The 17,738-nt window shown below is 46.6% G+C and overlaps 2 protein-coding genes across 4 annotated transcripts in view; both read right to left on the reverse strand.

Moving 5' to 3' along the window:
* Positions 1-2,507: 2,507 nt before the first annotated feature.
* Positions 2,508-4,906, reverse strand: FEZF1 (FEZ family zinc finger 1; the record flags this gene model as incomplete). The annotated part of the gene is made up of 4 exons (XM_082776395.1): positions 2,508-2,794; positions 3,392-3,524; positions 3,828-3,962; positions 4,109-4,906. The coding sequence occupies 4 exons, from the start codon at positions 4,904-4,906 to the stop codon at positions 2,508-2,510; spliced, it is 1,353 nt and encodes a 450-aa protein (XP_082632521.1).
* A 7,164-nt stretch (positions 4,907-12,070) lies between these two features.
* The window catches only part of CADPS2 (calcium dependent secretion activator 2), a 312,175-nt gene continuing 306,507 nt past the window's right edge, over positions 12,071-17,738 (reverse strand). For all 3 annotated transcript variants that reach the window (XM_082768101.1, XM_082768100.1, XM_082768099.1), the window contains 2 exons: positions 16,487-16,591; positions 12,071-12,263 (listed from right to left, as the gene is read on the reverse strand). In XM_082768101.1, coding sequence (XP_082624227.1) covers positions 12,093-12,263; positions 16,487-16,591 — 276 coding nt within the window. In that variant the 3' untranslated portion in view covers positions 12,071-12,092. The remainder of the gene's footprint in view (positions 12,264-16,486; positions 16,592-17,738) is intronic.

Raw genomic sequence — 17,738 nt, forward strand, 5'->3', positions numbered from 1 at the left:
AGATCTTTTTCACAAGGGAAGGGAAAATAATGACTGCTGAGTATAAACCTGCAAAATGCCTATGGTCAGGCAACATCAGAAATTCTCTCTCCTTCTCCAGCAGTTGTAATCATACAAAAGGGATAAACAAACTGGCACTGCCCGAGGAAGCCTGAGCCCTCGTTTCTCCCAGCATTTCGCAAATAGCCTAAAGAAACAAGGTGGAGCGAAGAATTGCCAGGCATTTGGGTAAGCAGAGCACACAGCCTTCTTGGTGTTTTGAGACTTAATGTAGACATTTCATTTGAGACAGATGTTACATGCTTTTCTGAAGGTGGTCAGGTTTTATCACATATTTATATTTACATGTATATTCTTTCATCATGAAATGAAATACTTTTGTGAGAGTTACAGTACACCTTTAGCACTTGGGTAGCTTTGAACTCTTTTTAAAAAAAGCTGTAAATAAAGATACTTAACACCTTATTGATTTAGTTGCGGTATCTTGTACCATGACATTTGCTGAGCAATTAGAAAAGTAAGTCTTACTGCAACTTTGATTTCTTTCAGACAAGCAGAGGCTCACAGAAATGGTACACCCACGTAATTTCAGTGGGACCTTCGGGACACCTTACCTCTCACTGCACACTGCAGAAGTTTGCCTTGGCAACCACGGAAGGAAGAGGATCCAGTAGTGCCACAGTCACTGAGCTGTTTTGGAAGGAATTTGTCCCCGCTAGAACACACACAATCCTTCTTGTGAACTTGCTATGAAGAGACATGACTGGGTGAGAGCTGGACATGGCAGTCCACAGACCGCCCTTGCCTTTGCCAATCCTCCATCCCTTCCTTTCCTCCAGCAGCAAAAGCCAGAGCTGGGCAGAGTGGAGGAGCCCTGGGGGTACCCAGGTTCACCTGAGTCTCGTTGCCCTGAGGCCTCTGGAGCTGCCCCATGGATGTGGGCTGGGCCATGGGGGCATGTCAGGGAGCAGCCACAAGGGCACCCTCAGTACAGGTAGGCTGTTGCCACCCCCAAAGCCACCCCTGAAGCAGGTTGGCCACTTTTCGCCCAGGAAAGGTTTTGTCCTAACACAGCACAAGGCCAGGTGGCCGTGGTCGGCCACACCGATATCCTTCTGCCCAAGTCACCGCCACCCCTGGCCCGGTCATATGAGCTCTACTCTGGCTTCCTCTCCCCAGGAGCTCAGAAGGAAACAGACCAAGAGCTGGGGCTCTGGTGCACCCCCTCAGGTCTTCCCAGCTTCACCAGTTTGGGATGCTGTGGGGATCTGGCTGACTTGCTTTTTCATGGGTACAGCCCTGTACTGGCTGACTTGCTTTTTCATGGGTACAGCCCTGTACTGGAAGGGTTACTTCAGTAACCCAAGCTTGGTGAAAGGAGGAAGGCTCACCCCCCATCTCAGCCTCCTTCAAACCCACACGGGCAGACAGGTGCCTCTGGCCTGAACCTAAGGGCTGGACCCACATGCTGCAAACACCCCTGCAAGGGGCAGCCTAGAGAGAGGGGTGCAAGAGGGTCCCTCCACCCTTCCCTCATGGATTTAACGCTTGAAGGGTGCTCACAACCACCTCATCCTGCTCCTTACCCTACAGCCCAAACCTGAACAGGGCTGAGGGTGCTGCAACAGCAGGATTCCGAGGGCACCCCAGGGACTCCCGACGGGACCACCCCCCGCTGTCCTCGGGCCCCCAAACCTTCCATGCTGTTGCTCATCCTGGGGGGCATCCATTTTCTGTGCCCCTCTCGCGTCCCACCCTGAGGGAGCCACAAACCCGGCAGCCCCCTCCTGCCTCTGGCGGGCGGGCTCCGCTTTCAGGGCTCGGCTTGGCAGAGTCCGCTGAGCAGCTAAAAACATAACAACCCGGCTTTGATCAATCCGAACTAATTACCCCTCTTAATTAAAGCCTTTAGCGGTTGTTTCAGTGTTTTGGCAGGGCGGCGGGAGGGAACAGCACTCGGGGACCTGGCCCCCGCACCACACTCCCCACCGCCGGGCGCACTCGGGTGCAAGGATTTATTGCCACCAGGTCAAGAAGATTTTTTTTTCTTTTTTTTCTTTTTTTTTTTTTGTTCTCACGTGCAAGAGTTAAACCGAAATTTCAAATCCGTACACAGCGAACCCGCTCTGTCCATATAGATACGATATTCAAGGGGAGAGGGAGAGGAGAAAACCAAGAAGGTGGGGGGATAACCGGCAGGCAGCGGAGACGGGGCAGGAGCAACACACTGGAAATATATATACATCGAAATAATTAAAGTGGTGCAGCATTCCCGGCTCGGGTAATACAGATCCCAAATAAATACCGCAGAAATTGGCTTGGCGCTTTTCTTTTTCTCTTTTTAAACCATCTCTCCACCTGAGATGCGACAACGACAACGAAAAAAAGTCTTTAAAAAATAAAAAATAAAAGAGGAACCAACCAGTCCCGTAAAACAGTGGCGATATAGAGCAATAATACACAAAAACCTCTTAACAGGTGCATGCAAAGGGGCGGACGCGGGGCCCTTACGGCTGCAGCAGCGGCCCGGGAGGGGGCGGCGGGTCGGGGCCCCCCAGCTCGGTGGGGGGCCGGGGCAGTCCCAGGGCGCTGTCGTGCAGCTTTCGGACGTGCTTCTTGAGGTCAAAGTTCCTGCAGAAGCCTTTGCCGCAGGTGGGGCACGTGAAGGGTTTCTTGTCGTTGTGGGTGTGCATGTGGAAGGTGAGGTTGTACACCTGGTGGAAAGCCTTGTTGCAGATATTGCACTTGAACTGCTTCTCGCCGCTGTGGGTCAGCTTGTGGTTTTTGTAATTGCCTGCGGGGCGAGACAAGAAGGGCAAAAGGGAGCCGGCGCTGAGAACTGGGTGCTAAGAAATGGAGGAAAAAGAAAAAAAAAAAAAAAAAAAGGAAAAAAAAAAACCAAAAAAGCAGCCCTACTCCATCCCCTGCGCCCGGCTTCAGCAGAAAATGCTGGCGAGCCTCTGAGCAAACAGCCGCCCCCTTCCTCTCCTCCCCACTCTTTTTACAAACACGGAGGGAATTAGCGAATAAGCCAAAATGGCATCAAAGGTGAAATAAAGAAATCACCAAAAATAAAAGCCTAAAAAACGGCTTTAGCCTTCCCAGTATCTCGGCGAGGAGCCCCGAGGGCTGCCGCTGCCGGGCAGGGCAGGGAGCGAAGCTGCCCGGGAATGCCCCGTGTTGCTGCCCCCCGCTCCCCAAAAACTACTCTCTTCCCTACTCCGAGGCCACAAGAAAAAGGCTAGCGATGCTTCCCAATAAGCCCACGTCTCTGCTAAGGGGAATTAAAAGCCAAAAGTTCTTCCCACCCTCTCCCCGCCGAAAACTGTCCCGCCGCTTGCTCCCGGCCGGCCGGGAGGGAGCGAAGGGCGAGGGGGCCGGCGGCCGGTACCTTTCTGGTGAAATCCTTTGCCACAAAATTCACAGACAAAAGGTTTGTAGCCGGCGTGTATCCGCGTGTGGGTGTTCAGGGTCGAGCTGCGGTTGAAGGCTTTGCCGCACTGGTTACACTTGTGGGGTTTTTCCTAAGGGGGGGAGAGAAACGCGAGGCGCGGCGGTTTTTGGGGGTCGGGGTGCTGGGTGGGGGTAGGGGTGCTGGGTGTTGGGGTGCTGGATATTGGGGTGCTGATCTGAGTGCTGGGAGTTCGCCCTGAGGGCTCACGGCTCTCAGCCCCACGTCGCAGAAAGCAAACGAAATCACCCCAAAAGCGGGGGCTAAGCCACCCCGGCCGGGCTCTGCGGTTGCGGAGGGGTCGGGCGCCGCCGAGCTCCCCCCCAAAAAAAGTGACGGGGCCCGATTCGGTGTACGGGAAGGGGGTAATGTTCACCTGGGTGTGGATGATCTTGTGCCGGCACAGCGTGCTCGCCTGCCTGAAGCCCTTCCCGCAAACTTTGCAAACAAAGGGTCTGGCTCCCGTGTGCACCGGCATGTGGCGAGTTAAGTTATAATGTGCGTTAAATACCTTGAAAGTCAAAGCAGACAAAAACACAACAAAACAAAAATAAACAAAATTGCGGTTAGAGCCCGAGCCGTCGTTTGCAGACCAACCGAGCCAGCAAAAGGACCGAAAGGAGGAGCCGGGGAGGGGGGGACAGGGTCGCTACTTGCCTTTCCACAAACTTCGCAGGTGAAAACTTTGGGCTTGCTGCTCGGCGAGCCGCGGCTGAAGTCCGAGGTCTTGTAGGCGATTTTCTCCGAGAGGATCTGAGCGCTCTCCTTCATGTAATGCTGCAGCTGAGCCTGCGACAGGTCCTTGAAAGCTGCCCCCGCCGGGAACTTGTCGGCGGCCGGCAGCACCAGCTTGTTCCGCTCCGCCAGGTACGCCTTGGGCTGCGGGTGCAAGGGAGAGCTGAGGAAATAAGAAGCCACCGGGTGGATGTTGACACCGGAGGACGGGTGACAAGGGCTGTCGCCTCGGTTGAAATAGCACAGGGCTCCCATGGCGTGGAAGGAGGAGTGATTGACCACTCGGGGTCTTACCAGTTTGTACTGCTGCAAGGGCAGGGCGTCGCGGGGGAAATCTCCTTTCAAGCTCAGGGCACAGTTCAAGAGATCGCCGCAGCTAAAGGAGGGCGAGGAAGAGGAGTCTAAGTGAGCCTTCCTGGGGTCCGCTCCGGCCACGGCCGCCTTGGGCAGGGGGTCGTACGCCACCGGGACAAAGGGGATCATGCAGGGGATGGAGGAGTTGAGGTGCAGCGGGTGCTTGGGGTCGCCTTTGGCCGCGGAGCCGTGGAGGAGCTGCGGGACGGGGATGGAGCGGGGCTCGGGCGTCCGCGCCATGATGCGCTCAATGGAGAAGGCGAGGGGCTTGGGCGTGCTGATCATGGTGCTCCTCGCAGACAGGCTTTCTCTGGCCGGAGGAGTCGCTAGGATTTTGGTCGCCGTGTGGTGGCCACTATTGTCCATGGCTGGATTGCATTTGTTCGCCCGCTTTGAGCCGCTTTGGTAGACGCCTCTTTTTTTTCCCCCCTCTCTCTCTCTCTCTCCGTGCCTCTCACTCTCTCTCTCCCCCTTTTCTTGTCAATGAGCTGCAAGGAAGGAGAGCAGCATCGCCGCCGCCACCATCGCCACAGCCTCCGCCGGCGGAACCAGCCTTCTCAGTCCAGTGGACTCATGCCAGCCCATCACAGTTTACTTTGGCGCACCAATGACTCGGGACAATCGCTACTTATTTCTATCAATAGAAAGTGTTGTGTCAATAACGCAGCCAAGATCTCGCCAATCGTTAACTTCCAAGAGGAGAAGGTAAACTAGATAATTGCTCAATTCGCTTCCAACAGGCAACAGGAAAAGTTTTTTCCCCCCCAGTAAGCGGCTACTTTTCATTGGCGCCCGCGCCTCCCCCGCCCAGGGAAGGAGGCGGCTCTCCGCTCCTCGCCTCTCCCCTCTGCCTCCCTCTCTCTCGCTCCCCCCTCGTAGTTTTTTTTTCTTTTTATTATTATTATTATTATTATTTGCAATCTGCTTAACCAGGCTTTAGAGGCCAAGCAAATCCGAGATCAATTTTCTTGTTTGGCTTTAAGTGACATCATCTGAAATCATTGTCCAAGCGCTAAGCAGGGATGTGAAACCCGATTCAAGGGCAAGCGCCGGGGTGTTTGTCAAACAAGGTGCAGCAGCGGCGGCGGCTGGAGGGGAAACCGTTTGCTTCCTCGCCACTTCCCAGCCCGGGCTCTCTTTGTGCGTGGGTGTGCGGGTGCGTGTCTGAGAGCGGGAGGGAGGAGAAGGCTGCCCTGCTCCTGGGACAGCTCCGGGGCTGCTCGCCGCTTTCGAGAACGAGGTCAGGTGGCGGCGAGCTTTAGGAAAACACAGCACACAGCACACAGCACACAGCACACAGCACACAGCACACAGCACACAGCACACAGCACACAACACGAGCCGGGGGCTTGCGGCAGCCAGACGGCGAGAGCAGCGAGCGGGGGTGCAGGAGCCACCCGGGCCAAACCCGGACCGGGGGAGAGAAGGGGTGAAAGGGGACCAGGGATGGGGGAGAGAGGGAAAAGGGGGCACGAGGAGGGAGTGCCTCTAAATTCGGAAAAAAATATGTATGTATATATGTATCTATAAAGTAACCCTCATATACGCTAGGTATAGTTTATCAGTCCACAAATAACGCACAACACAAATACCGAAAGCTTCGGATGGGTATGGGTATAAAAAGAAATACACATCCTTTTATATTCATATACATATATATATATATATAACACTGCATATGTATATAACACTGTATATATTTATATATGCGCATGTATACAACTCTATGTGCGTATACACCTAAACAGGCGTACTCCCCACGCATTTAGGCCAGCCGTGACGGCCCTGTTCCGGACGGGCCCCAGCTGTTTATGGGGACAGCGAAGCGGGGCGGTCGAGGGAAAGAGCAAGGACAGCCGAGAGCAGAGGGGCTTTGTACTTTCACCCCAATCCCACCCCCCAAAACGAAGCTGGGGCACACGGCAGAAGTGCTCCCAGTCCCCAGCATCACCCGCCGAGCCCCCGGTATCCCACGGTAGCTGGGTCGGGACCGCAACGGGTGCCTCGGAGCTGGGGGGCTTGGGGGAGTCGGGGTGCCGCAGCCCCTTACCTGCTGCCCCCCGGCGAGGCCGCTGTCCCCGGGCCGGGGGACCGGGGGGGCACCTGAGCCGCGTCCAAGCATCCCGCATCTCCTCCGTGGTGCCTGCCGGAGGAGAGTTTCCCCCTTCAGAGCAATTTGCGTTTAATTCAATCTAGGCAAATTTCCTCTCGATTGGTGCTGAAGAAGGGAATTATTGTTGAGTGGGTTTTAGAGGCTTCAAATCCCATATACTTAATACGTTAACAGCTTGCTCTTAACTGGTCTTTTTGGGATTGACTTTTTGACATGTGTTTGAAAGTAAAATATGTAGTGTCATTTGAGCAGGGTAAATATCCCACAGCAGCAATTACAGCCCTGCCATTACAATTACACCGGCCTCCTTAATAACGGAGACACGCTCTTGGAGAAGCGGGAGCGCGGTTATTCGTTGCTTCCTTACGGGTACGCTTCGCTTGCTTTCCGTAGCACACGGGAAAACTTATCTTCCTAACTGGTTATTAAATAACGATCTAAAAGACCATTTTTTTTCCTTTTTATTTATTTTTTTTCTGAAGTCTCCCTCTCAGAAAAGGCGTTTTGCCCGTGTTGGAGCTGCCCGCAGCACAGCAAATCAATGCCAATCCATATTTTCCGTCCCGTCCCGAGCCCTCCGTGGCACTTTGGGACCTCGTTATTTTATTTTAGGCTCCGTGATGAAGCTGCCGAGCCGCGGCTCTCTGCGGCTTTGCTGGTGCGTGGAGATGCTCCCGGGGCCGGGCCGAAAGCAACCCGCGGCCGCTGGCTTTCTGCAAGAAAAGGGCTGCGGGGTGTGGGATGCAGGACGCGGGATGAGGGATGCGGGATGCAGGATGCGGGCTCCGAGGGGGGAAGGAGAGGGCTCGAGTGCCCGAGCCCCGGAGGAATTAAGGGCAAAACTTTGGCCTCGAGTTGATTTCGCGTTCCGCCCGGGAAAGCTGCTGTTCTCTTTTTCCCCGTAATCGGTTTTGCGTTTCATTCGCTCCTAAGCTATGTTCTTGATATTGCTCACTTGCATTATGATCATAACGGATCTCTGCAAGCACTCAAAATCAGAGGCACCGGCGAATTCATCTCTTCGTCAGGATTACTCCAATCCGATCCCAGAGGCGATTAAAGGGAGGTAAAACACCGCCTAAAGCCTAATCTTTAATTTCTTCCCCCTTAATAAAATGAATAATTCCATTGCGTTTCTAAGTAAAAAATGAATTGAAAAGGATAATAACTTCGCTAACCTTCTGCTGCGCGTATTAAGCTTTTCCCTGGGAGCGTTTGGCGCAGCCCTCCGGCCTCCGGCCGAGCTTGGGGCCGGTTTCGGGTGACCCGACTCTATGTTAGTGCCCTTCCCCTAAAAACGCCCCGCGGCCCTCCTACCACCAGGGCCCGTTTCAGAAGCCGGGGCTCGTTGTGCCCAAAAAATCCCGTCCTCCAGCAGCCGGCTTCGCGACGGGGAGAGCCGACTCCAGCCCTCCACTTCACCCAGGGTTGTCTTTGCAAGGGAAACCAAAACGTGAGCCGATTTGGGGCGGAGGGGGGGGGGTGGAGGGGGAGCGGAGCAGACCCGGGGGGAGGCCAGCAGAGCGGGGCCAGCCAGCTCCGTCCCTGCCGTCCCTGCGCTGGTGACATCCTCGCCGCTGGCAGCCTGCCGCCGCCGGGGCTCCCGACATTGTCTTCCAGAAGAAAATAACGAGATATACGTAATATAAATATATAAACACATATATATTATATATATATGGTATATATTTAATATGCTATTCCTATATATTAGTATATAGTTGGTATTATATACTCATATTGGTATATTAGTATATAATATATATGCTATATATATACTTTCTGGAAGCATGCACAGCCTTGTCAGGCAGTGAGCTCGTGTCGGTTTCCCCCCGTACGAGACCCCCGAAAGGAAGAGGACAGAGCCTTCTCCTTTTTAACCAACTCCATCACAAAATGAATCGGCTGACACCGAGCTGCCAGACACGAGTGCTGGTGGAGGTAAAACCCAAAACTTTGACACTACTTCTTGCACGGACCCCCTCGAAACCGACAAGCGAACTGGTGCAAATGAAGAAAAAAAAAAAAAAAAAGGAAAAAAAGCTTTTAAAAGCCGGGACTCGAGGTGACAAGTGCCCCTCTGGAGCTGGTGCGGGCGCTGGGGCTGCGGAGCGCAGCGCTGCCCCTAATCTCATCATCCCGCCCGGGGGGGGGGGGACCCAGCGGTGTCAGCAGCTCCAAAGGGCCCTTGGCGAAAGTGGCTGGGAGGGGCCAGCGGCAGCTGGAACCATGAGTGACACCTTGGTGCTTGTTCCTTTCCCAGTTCATCAAACGGCCAGCCCCGCTCCCGCTAAATGAGCGCCTGGCGCCCTTTGGTTTGGAGGGGGGAAGAGATTTGTTTTTAAGAGTCCTGGAGAGGAGCGGCAGCGATTCCTTTAGGTTTTGTTTCTTTTATTTATTTTTTTTTCTGCCCGGAGCAAGGCAAAACTCTGCTGGGATGCCGGGCCCGGTAGACGACAGGGAGGGAGAAACGAGGAAAGAATTACAAAAGTATGGGGACACATACAAAAATTTTTAAAAATAAAATAACAATAGTAATAAAAACGCCCCATCCCCGCCCCTGCGCCCGGCGGGGCTCCCCAGTGCCCGGCTGCCACGGGGGCAGCCCTCGGGGGAGCGGTGCTGCCCCTAAAGCCGAGCGCTTCGGGGCTTTTAGCCTCTGGTTTTGCCGGTGGGAGGCCGAGGGGCGCAGTGCCAGCGGGTGTCCCAGCGGGCAGCTCCTGTGGTTGGCACGAAACGAGTTCCCCTCTCCCTTTGGGGCCCCGCTGCTACCCGCCGGGTCCCGCCGGCTGATGGGGCCACGTTTGCCGTCAGCCGCCCCAAAACCCGCGGAGGTTCCCCTGGCCTCCCCCCGGGCTCCCTCCGTTTCCCTCCCCTCCCCTCCGACGGCCGCACACCTCGGGGGGGGGGGGGGGGGGTGCGGGGGATTTCGACGCCCCCCTAAAACCGTGGGAAAAGCCCTGCCGCGGGGGTGCGCACCGACCTCCCCACGCCTGGCCTCGGTCCGCGGCCTCACGCAGCTGGTTAGTGAGGTGTGTGCATTAATAAGGAGGGGAACGACCTCTGGAGTGCTGCCATTTCAGTACCTGCCCTACTGCCATGGCTGCTGCGCTGCCCTGCTAATGGTGTTTTACCCTGGATTTCACCTCTGAGTTAGTTAATCCAAAACTGCAAACATCTTGTAACTTCCTCCTGGTTACAGCATCTTTGGTTTCTTTACCTTCCTTCCTTCCTTCCTTCCTTCCTTCCTTCCTTCCTTCCTTCCTTCCTTCCTTCCTTCCTTCCTTCCTTCCTTCCTTCCTTCCTTCTTCCCCTCTTTCTCTCTTTCTCTCTTTCTTTCTCTCTCCTTCTCTCCTTCTCTCTTTTTTTCTCTCCCCCTCCATTTCTTCACTCACCTCTATCTAACTGACAGACACATCATGTAAATACCGCATGCAGATGAAATTGTATACGAAAGTGCTGGACGTCTGGGTCATACATGCAGCATGTACCATGAAATCTGAGCCACCCACTGCAAAACACAAAATTCATGGATTTTTTTTTATTTTATTTTTTTTCCTGAAGATGGTGTCAAGGCACAGAGAGGGGCAGCTGAAACTTGAGGGACAGGGAGCTGGGGGACTCCCCAGGCTGTCTGAGCAGGACCCCACCACCCTCAGGCAGGCAGCAGGGTTGCTGGTGGCAACCCTGATTTCAGACCACCATCAAGTTTGTTATGGTTGGGCATCTCTGAAGGCAATCCACAGAGGCAGGATCTTGATCATCTGGGTCCATGGGCAAGCAGACACAGAATTGTAGCTGAGCTACAGCCTGGGACAGAGGACAAACCCATCGCACTTCCCACAGTGTGGTCAGGGCTGGACAGCTGGGTTACTGCCAGGTCAGCCCTCAGCTGGAGAAGAGCTGCACCCACAACCTCCTGGGCTGTGCTGACAACAGCCACTTCTATCCCAGCATTTCTAGTTTCCACTCCAGACCCAGATGCTGTTAGCAACTTGCTAAAGACAGCAGCACCCAGTTTTGATACCACTTCCACTTCTTGTGAGACTTAAAGGTCTCCTAATACCTCTACTGGAGAACACCCTGAAGTCCTACAGCCTGTTCTTGCAGGAAAACTTCATGTGCACCTCTCAGATCCTCAGGAAGTCCAGCAGCAAAGCCCTTCACTTCAAGTGTAACACCAGGGCTCGATAAGGAGCTCAGCACCCTTTCTTTCTTCTTCAGGTATAATGCTTCTGTTCTGTGTTCCCTCAGATTTTGTCTACACACATCCAGGAACTAGCCATGTTCTATCTCGCTCTAAAAAAAGAAAAAAAGAAAAAAAAAAAAAACACAAAACACAACTCAATTTTTTGTAAGTTGTGAGTTTTAACTTAGGAAAATTTGGGTTCTTACTAACTCACATTGAAGGCATAGGAAAATGGGCAGTGGGCACTGTCTGTTCATCTGTCAGTAAGGTTCTTGTTTTTGTTTTGTTTATTTTTGTTTTACAAAGGCGTTATGCCCTTGGATATTTGTAGGCTTTTTATACATTATTTGTATAAATCTGCTCTATAAACCAATATACTCACTGTAATCACCACATAAACTGAATGCATTCTTTCAAAAAAGCTGGTTCTCATGAGGAATCATACAACAGTTCAAATGGTTTGAAATATTGAAAACATCTTTTAATTGTAGAATTCTATACAAACTTGGATAGATACAGAAGTGGTCACGACAAAATGTTCTTATTGCCTGAAATTTTTCACAGAAATAGAAACATTGATGGCAAGCTTACTGACATCCAACATGATGAGATATCTTTAAACTTGCAAAATGAATAGACACAACAACACTCATAAGTAGTTTGCATGTGTTTGACTGACCTTGAAGTCCTACCACTTAAATACCAACTTCAAAATACAAAGAACCAAGATTAAAATTTTTAATGCACGGCACATAATAATGTAAAATTAAGCACAAAAAAGTAAACAAAGTCTAAATCGGAAAATACACTTCTTTTTTTTTCTTTTTCTTTTTTTACCTAGGGCACTGACTTATTCTGAGAATGATTTCCTGTATAGTTGTGTTTTAAGTGAGCCATACATTTTGCTTTATGAACAGGACATCAATATTCGATGGAGATACAAGAACGAATGGTAACAAACAGAAGGGGAAGAAACATAATCACAACTGGAACTCAAACTCCATGCCAGTGCTCTCACAGCCCTAAGCAAAGCTATACATTACAATATGCTACAACCATTGTTCTCAAAAAGTTCTTGGCACTTTTCCTCTGATAATCTTACTTTCAGTTTTTTAAAAAATGGAGCAAATTACATTTCTGCACCTACATCATAAGGCAAAACTGTAAAAGCAACTACAAGGACAAGTTACCCCACCACCCCCCACCCTCAAACCACCACCCCAGAGCTCCAAATATCTGGTGAATTAGTATCATCCTTCCTCTTCATCACTGTCTTTCATCGTAATGCCCTGAAGTCCTCCTGCATCCGTGACTGAGACCGTGGCTTCCTCCATGGTTAGACGGCTGTGGACAGTGTCGTAGGTTTTACTGTTCAGCGTTCCTTCCATCACGCCTTGCAATCTGAAGTCCCGGTAGGTTTTCTGCAGTAGAAACAAAACATCCTGGGTTGGACTTGGAAAAGCCTCAAGCCATCTTCTACTATACACTGGCTATTTCGAGCATGCCAGCTGAGCAGCTTCATTCTTCCTACAGTTACGGATTTATCATCTAAAACTTGCTAAAGATTTTGTGGTTTTTAGACTCTGGGCCATGTGAGGTTTCTATAAGCTTCATTTTAAAAATTGTTTGAACTCTGTGAAAACGATAGACTCAAAGTGACTTCTCTAACTTGAAAATGTAGCAGTCAGTGACAGTGGTTCTGGATCCACATAAAACAATTCCAGTTATGATTAATCATTGACAATTTTCATAGGAAAGGAAAATAGCTTTCTATTAAATATATTTGTCAAGCTTAGATAGATGTGGTGCTAAACAGTTTTGTTTGAGTGCTCAAGCTCCTCAAGATCATGAATATGTAAACAATCTTTTTTTCTTTTTATTTTTCCCCCTTTCTGGCAATTGTTCATCATCTTTTCTTTCTTTCTTTCTTTCTTTCTTTCTTTCTTTCTTTCTTTCTTTCTTTCTTTCTTTCTTTCTTTCTTTCTTTCTTTCTTTCTTTCTTTCTTTCTTTCTTTCTTTCTTTTTTTGAGAAAAGAGATCTTTCTTGGAAGTCAACTTTTCCCTGCAAAGGCCAGTCCCTCATGGACTTTTCCTACACATTGATCTAGCAATGGTGGAAATGCTGTTATTTGATGGGGTCAGATCATAATATTTTGCAGATGTAATTTTGCAAAAACAAAACAAAACAACAGTGTAAACAAGATCACCTTGTTTTACCCTAAGAATACCAAGAAGAGAGTCCACAAGCCACACTTTGATGGCAATTTCTTTGAGATTGTATGTTGTACTACTCCTCTATAGCTGCATGCAGATCTATCAGTAATTTCTGTTTGTCTTATTTATTCAATGAGAAGCCAACAAATAATTTTTCCAACTGCATATTGCAATGTGTAGCTCTCTCGTTTCACAGAAAAAATAAATGTTTGACTCTTTCCCCAAACTATAATTTTATTTACCTTTATCTCTACATTGATTGACCAAACATGAAAAAAATAAATTAAATTTTGGATTATGATCTATATTCTATGAAGTAAAAATTTCTCAGGTGACTACTTCAGGCAAGATTAATTCACATTCTAAGTCATCTACATTTTGAGACCTATCTATCTCTTTTTTTTTTCTTTTTTTTTTTTCTGTTTGACAAAGTTTTGTTTCCTTGGTAAACAGCCTTCCTATGAACCAGAAGACATGAATTTTTTTCTTTTTTCTTTTTTCTTTTTTTTTTTTTCAGTAAGAATTATAAATAAAATTGTTTTATTTGTTGATTAGACGTTCAAGTAAGCATATGGAAAATCATGCTTATTTTTAAGTGGTAATATATTTGAAATAACCTTTCCCAAGTTCACCTAAAAAGTTTAAGGACAAGTTCATCTAACTAGTTCCTTATTTTTTGTACACTATGAGTTCTCAATGTGTATGGAAGAGACTAGAGGAAAAGAGAAAATGGAAAATAAGTAAGGGCTATCAGGCCCATTCCTCTACAGGAGGAGACTGTGCACAACCCCTAGAAGAAGAAAAGAGAAAAGAACTGATCTTCTTTTACTCATGTTTCAAAGAACTGCAAAAGACACCTCTCAAAATGGGTAACATTCAGCGGGGAGAATTTTTCTCTGCCACCGTCTATGATGATTATTTAAACCCTGTATGAATCATTGCAACTGAGATTTATTTGACTTTCCTAGGTCATCTTCAGAGTCAATGGATGCAGCTTGTGTTTAGCTCACACACTCCTCTGAGTAAACTGCCTGGTCTTTTTCAAGTGTCACCATTGCATTCCCTTTTTATAACACTGTGCTTTCAATTTCCTTTTATGCTGTTAACAGGTCCTAAAGCAATTTCTTTCAGTTTTACATTGTATTCCTTCCATTCTCAGTCCAGCACTCCTGGGTTCAGTCAGTGCTCTTCTCTTGACATACTTTTGCAGGATAATAATGTTCACTTCCAAGCTTAATTTTTCATTTCTCTCTAACTTTCCTCTTGGTCCTTGACCCTTCTTTAGTCATGTTCCTCTGCATGTGTCTCAGACAGATGTCTGAGACAATACCTTTATGCCATTGTACTTTTATCTTCCACCTCTAATAGGAACGAGCAATTTTCTTCTGGTCATTCTTGGTAATGCCACCACCTCTACCTTGCCCAAACATGGAACAATCATCTATTCCTTACTCATTTTTTGACCCTTAAAAATGATCTCCTACTTTTTTTTTTTTTTTTTGAATATTTTCAGGAGATGGAGGCAACATGGATTCACAGTTTTGCCAAAGGCAAACAGAAAATTGCCTCCATTGACTCCATGGTTTGGAGGAACACTGCCTCTTCTGAGTGAAAGCTTCTTATAATACTCTACTTGAACCATTTTTTCTCATTTCCCAGTGGAGCTATGATGAGCTAGACTTCCCAGTCCTGTCTTCCTCACCCACCAAAACAGAAGTGGTCAAGACTTTCTACCCTCCGGTACATTGACCAGAACATCTATGACTGAAATAACTTTGTTCCATCTCCTGTATCCACAGAAGCTATTATAGTATAACACACTTGGAATATACGTGCAAAGTGAGCCTGTGTACAGGCACAGAAAAGCTACCACTGTACCCAGTGTGTTCCCATTGCCACAGGGAGCATGCTTCTTTTGAACAAAGCTAATCTGTGTGCCAGGCTACAGAATCAAGGTCAGTTGCTCGTGCTGCTCATTCACCTCAACTTTACAATTCGCAGTCGGTTTGAAAAGACTCTTTTCCTTTAATCTCCCAGGTGACATTTAACTGGTATATTTGAGTCTGCCATTCTTACATCTCACTGGGCACACTTTTTAGATCCTACAACATTTATTTTTTCTTTATTTTTCTTTATTTTTTTTCCCTGTAGAAGAGGTTAACTACCTTTACTTAAGAGTTTTAAACCTTTCACAAGCCATTAATTTCAACAAAAAAACAGCATACTGCTTTTGCCAGTTTGGCATGTAATAAAATGAAGAGCCAAATCCTGCTTCCAGGGAAATCAGTCAAGGTCAAAACCAACAAAACAGCTTGGGTGATTCAGGGAGCCCTGGTGACCTTATGACTTTCATCTCTCCTCTCTCTCTCTCTTTCCTCCTCTTCCTCTTCCTCTTCTTTCCTCTTCTTCCTCTTCTTTTATTTATTTATGTATTTATTTATTTATGTATTTATGTATTTATTTATTTATTTATTTATTTTAAACTAGTGAATTCAGGAAGTACAAGTTGCAATGGTAGTGCCTACATATTAAAATTCTTCCAACTTTACAGTCTTGCATGAACTTCACTAGAAAATATTTGGAGAAATGAAGGTTGTCATTGACAACAGGTGCTTCCTATTGCACATTTACACAGCTAACAAGAATGTTCTGAGTTAAATAAGACAGAATTAAAATGAAAAAATTCTGAAATGGCTTTCTCTTTCTTTCCTAGGAGTATTAAGTAATATCTACAAGGGAGTTAGGATGGAACTTTTTTTTTTTTTTTTTTTTTTTTTTTTTATGGTGAGGTAGCCTGTAATTGCATATTGAAAGGTATTTTGCACTTCATTTCATATTGGCAGTCTAAATGACAGGACTGGACTGGAAGGACTGGGATTTCCATTGATACTGATGCCAGAGTATGAATCATTATAAAATGTCATCTAATATCTTGAACATTGTTTCCCAATTGAACCTCGTAATTGTATGTGCATAATGAAAATAATAGTTAAATTTTTCAGAGAGTGGGAAAAATGAAGCAAGACTGCTTTTGTGATTATTAAAGTAAAACAAAACAAAAAAAACAGTAATATGACAAACTAATTTATTAGGAATACTGTACAGAATTACTGTAGTGCTAGCAGCAATCTATTGACATTTATTGGAACAATTAAAATTTTCAGTCAGGGCAGAATGGTTGAAAATTATTATTGCACATATTAACTTTAGAGGTTTTAATAAATTGTTATTCTTCTCAAATTTGCAACAACTGTGAAAAAAAAAGAAAAAAAAAACAGAAAAACTGCAAAAAAACATGACATTATTTCACATTTTTCACATTTTTTATATTTCACAGTTTTAGGTGATCTATATATGCATGTTAATACTTCAATACTTCATCACTTTGCTCTCTTCACTATGCAATATAAGTCAAATACATATTTTTTACCTTCACTATCTTGATGAGAGTCTTCAGTTGGTAGATGTGAAGCTGAAGGTCTAATCTATCAGCCAACCACATGCATATGACTTTCATGGAGTTGCTATACCATTGCTGAAAAGAAGGATAAAAAAAAAATCAACAAAACAACTCCAAACAACTCTGCAGTATCCATTTAACAGATTTGGTAATGAGAGGTAATGAAACACTTTGAAATGATCACAGATCAGCACTTGAAGTCAACAATGATATAATTTCCTGTTAAGAGAATTGCATGGGTCAGTAGGAAATCAAATAACTTGACCCAGACTGTTCTTTGCATGAATTAACAACTGTCATTTTATTTTTCAGTTATAACATTTTCAAACAAAATCATGCTATGCACTTAGCTATCTGTCAGTAAGAATGGATATTAAGTACACAGTTACGTGAGTTAAACACCAAGGAAAAAAACAAGCAGGATGATATCTTGAGAGATTTTTCACTACCTAGATTTTGCAATCCAAACTAGAAAACAGCATCAACAAACCTGTCTTTCTGTTTTTTCTTTCAAATCATTTCTTTACTAAGGAAATTTTTCAGAAATACACTGTAATTTTATGTAAGTGTGGTCAAAACATCCCTCCACCTCTCTCAAAATAATCATATTAAGCTTTTGGTTTATGTTAATTATTGGTTATAATTGCCGCCTACCTTATTTCCTTTTAATATCTTAGGCATGGGTATGTTTTTACTCAAAGCTTCACAAACGGATGTGGCAAGAATAAGCTCTCTGCTGTTGGTGTCTACACTACCGTTAAAAAAAAAAAAAAAAAAAAGCTCAGATCCAAATAGCTACTATAATAGTTCTTTCCCATTAACTGGATTATAAGAGATTTTACTAAATATAGTTGCAGCCGCTTGCCTCCCCCTCCTGTAAAATACCAACCAGATGTCATTTAGTCAAACTGTAAAAAGGAAGGGATTTTTGTCATTTTAGCAGTGAGAGATTAAAAGAGTTTGTGTCGTAGCTCTGTTCCTTTCCCCACAGGGAAGAGGCTTACATTCTTTTCTCATGTAATTTCCTGTGTCTTTACAAAATGCATCGACATGCAGAAAGGGAAAGTGTGAATATTTTAAAAAGCAGCATTTTATACATAATATACTTTGCAAAGTAATTCAGAAGAAGGATCTTACATGTGTCATTTCTACATTAATGAATAAAATAAGATATATATAGGAAATGATGAAAAAAATTACTAGTTGCTGGATGGAGCAAAGG

This window comes from Aythya marila, assembly GCF_965140915.1.
Source record: "Aythya marila genome assembly, chromosome: 1".
In the NCBI taxonomy this organism is placed as follows: Eukaryota; Metazoa; Chordata; class Aves; order Anseriformes; family Anatidae; genus Aythya; species Aythya marila.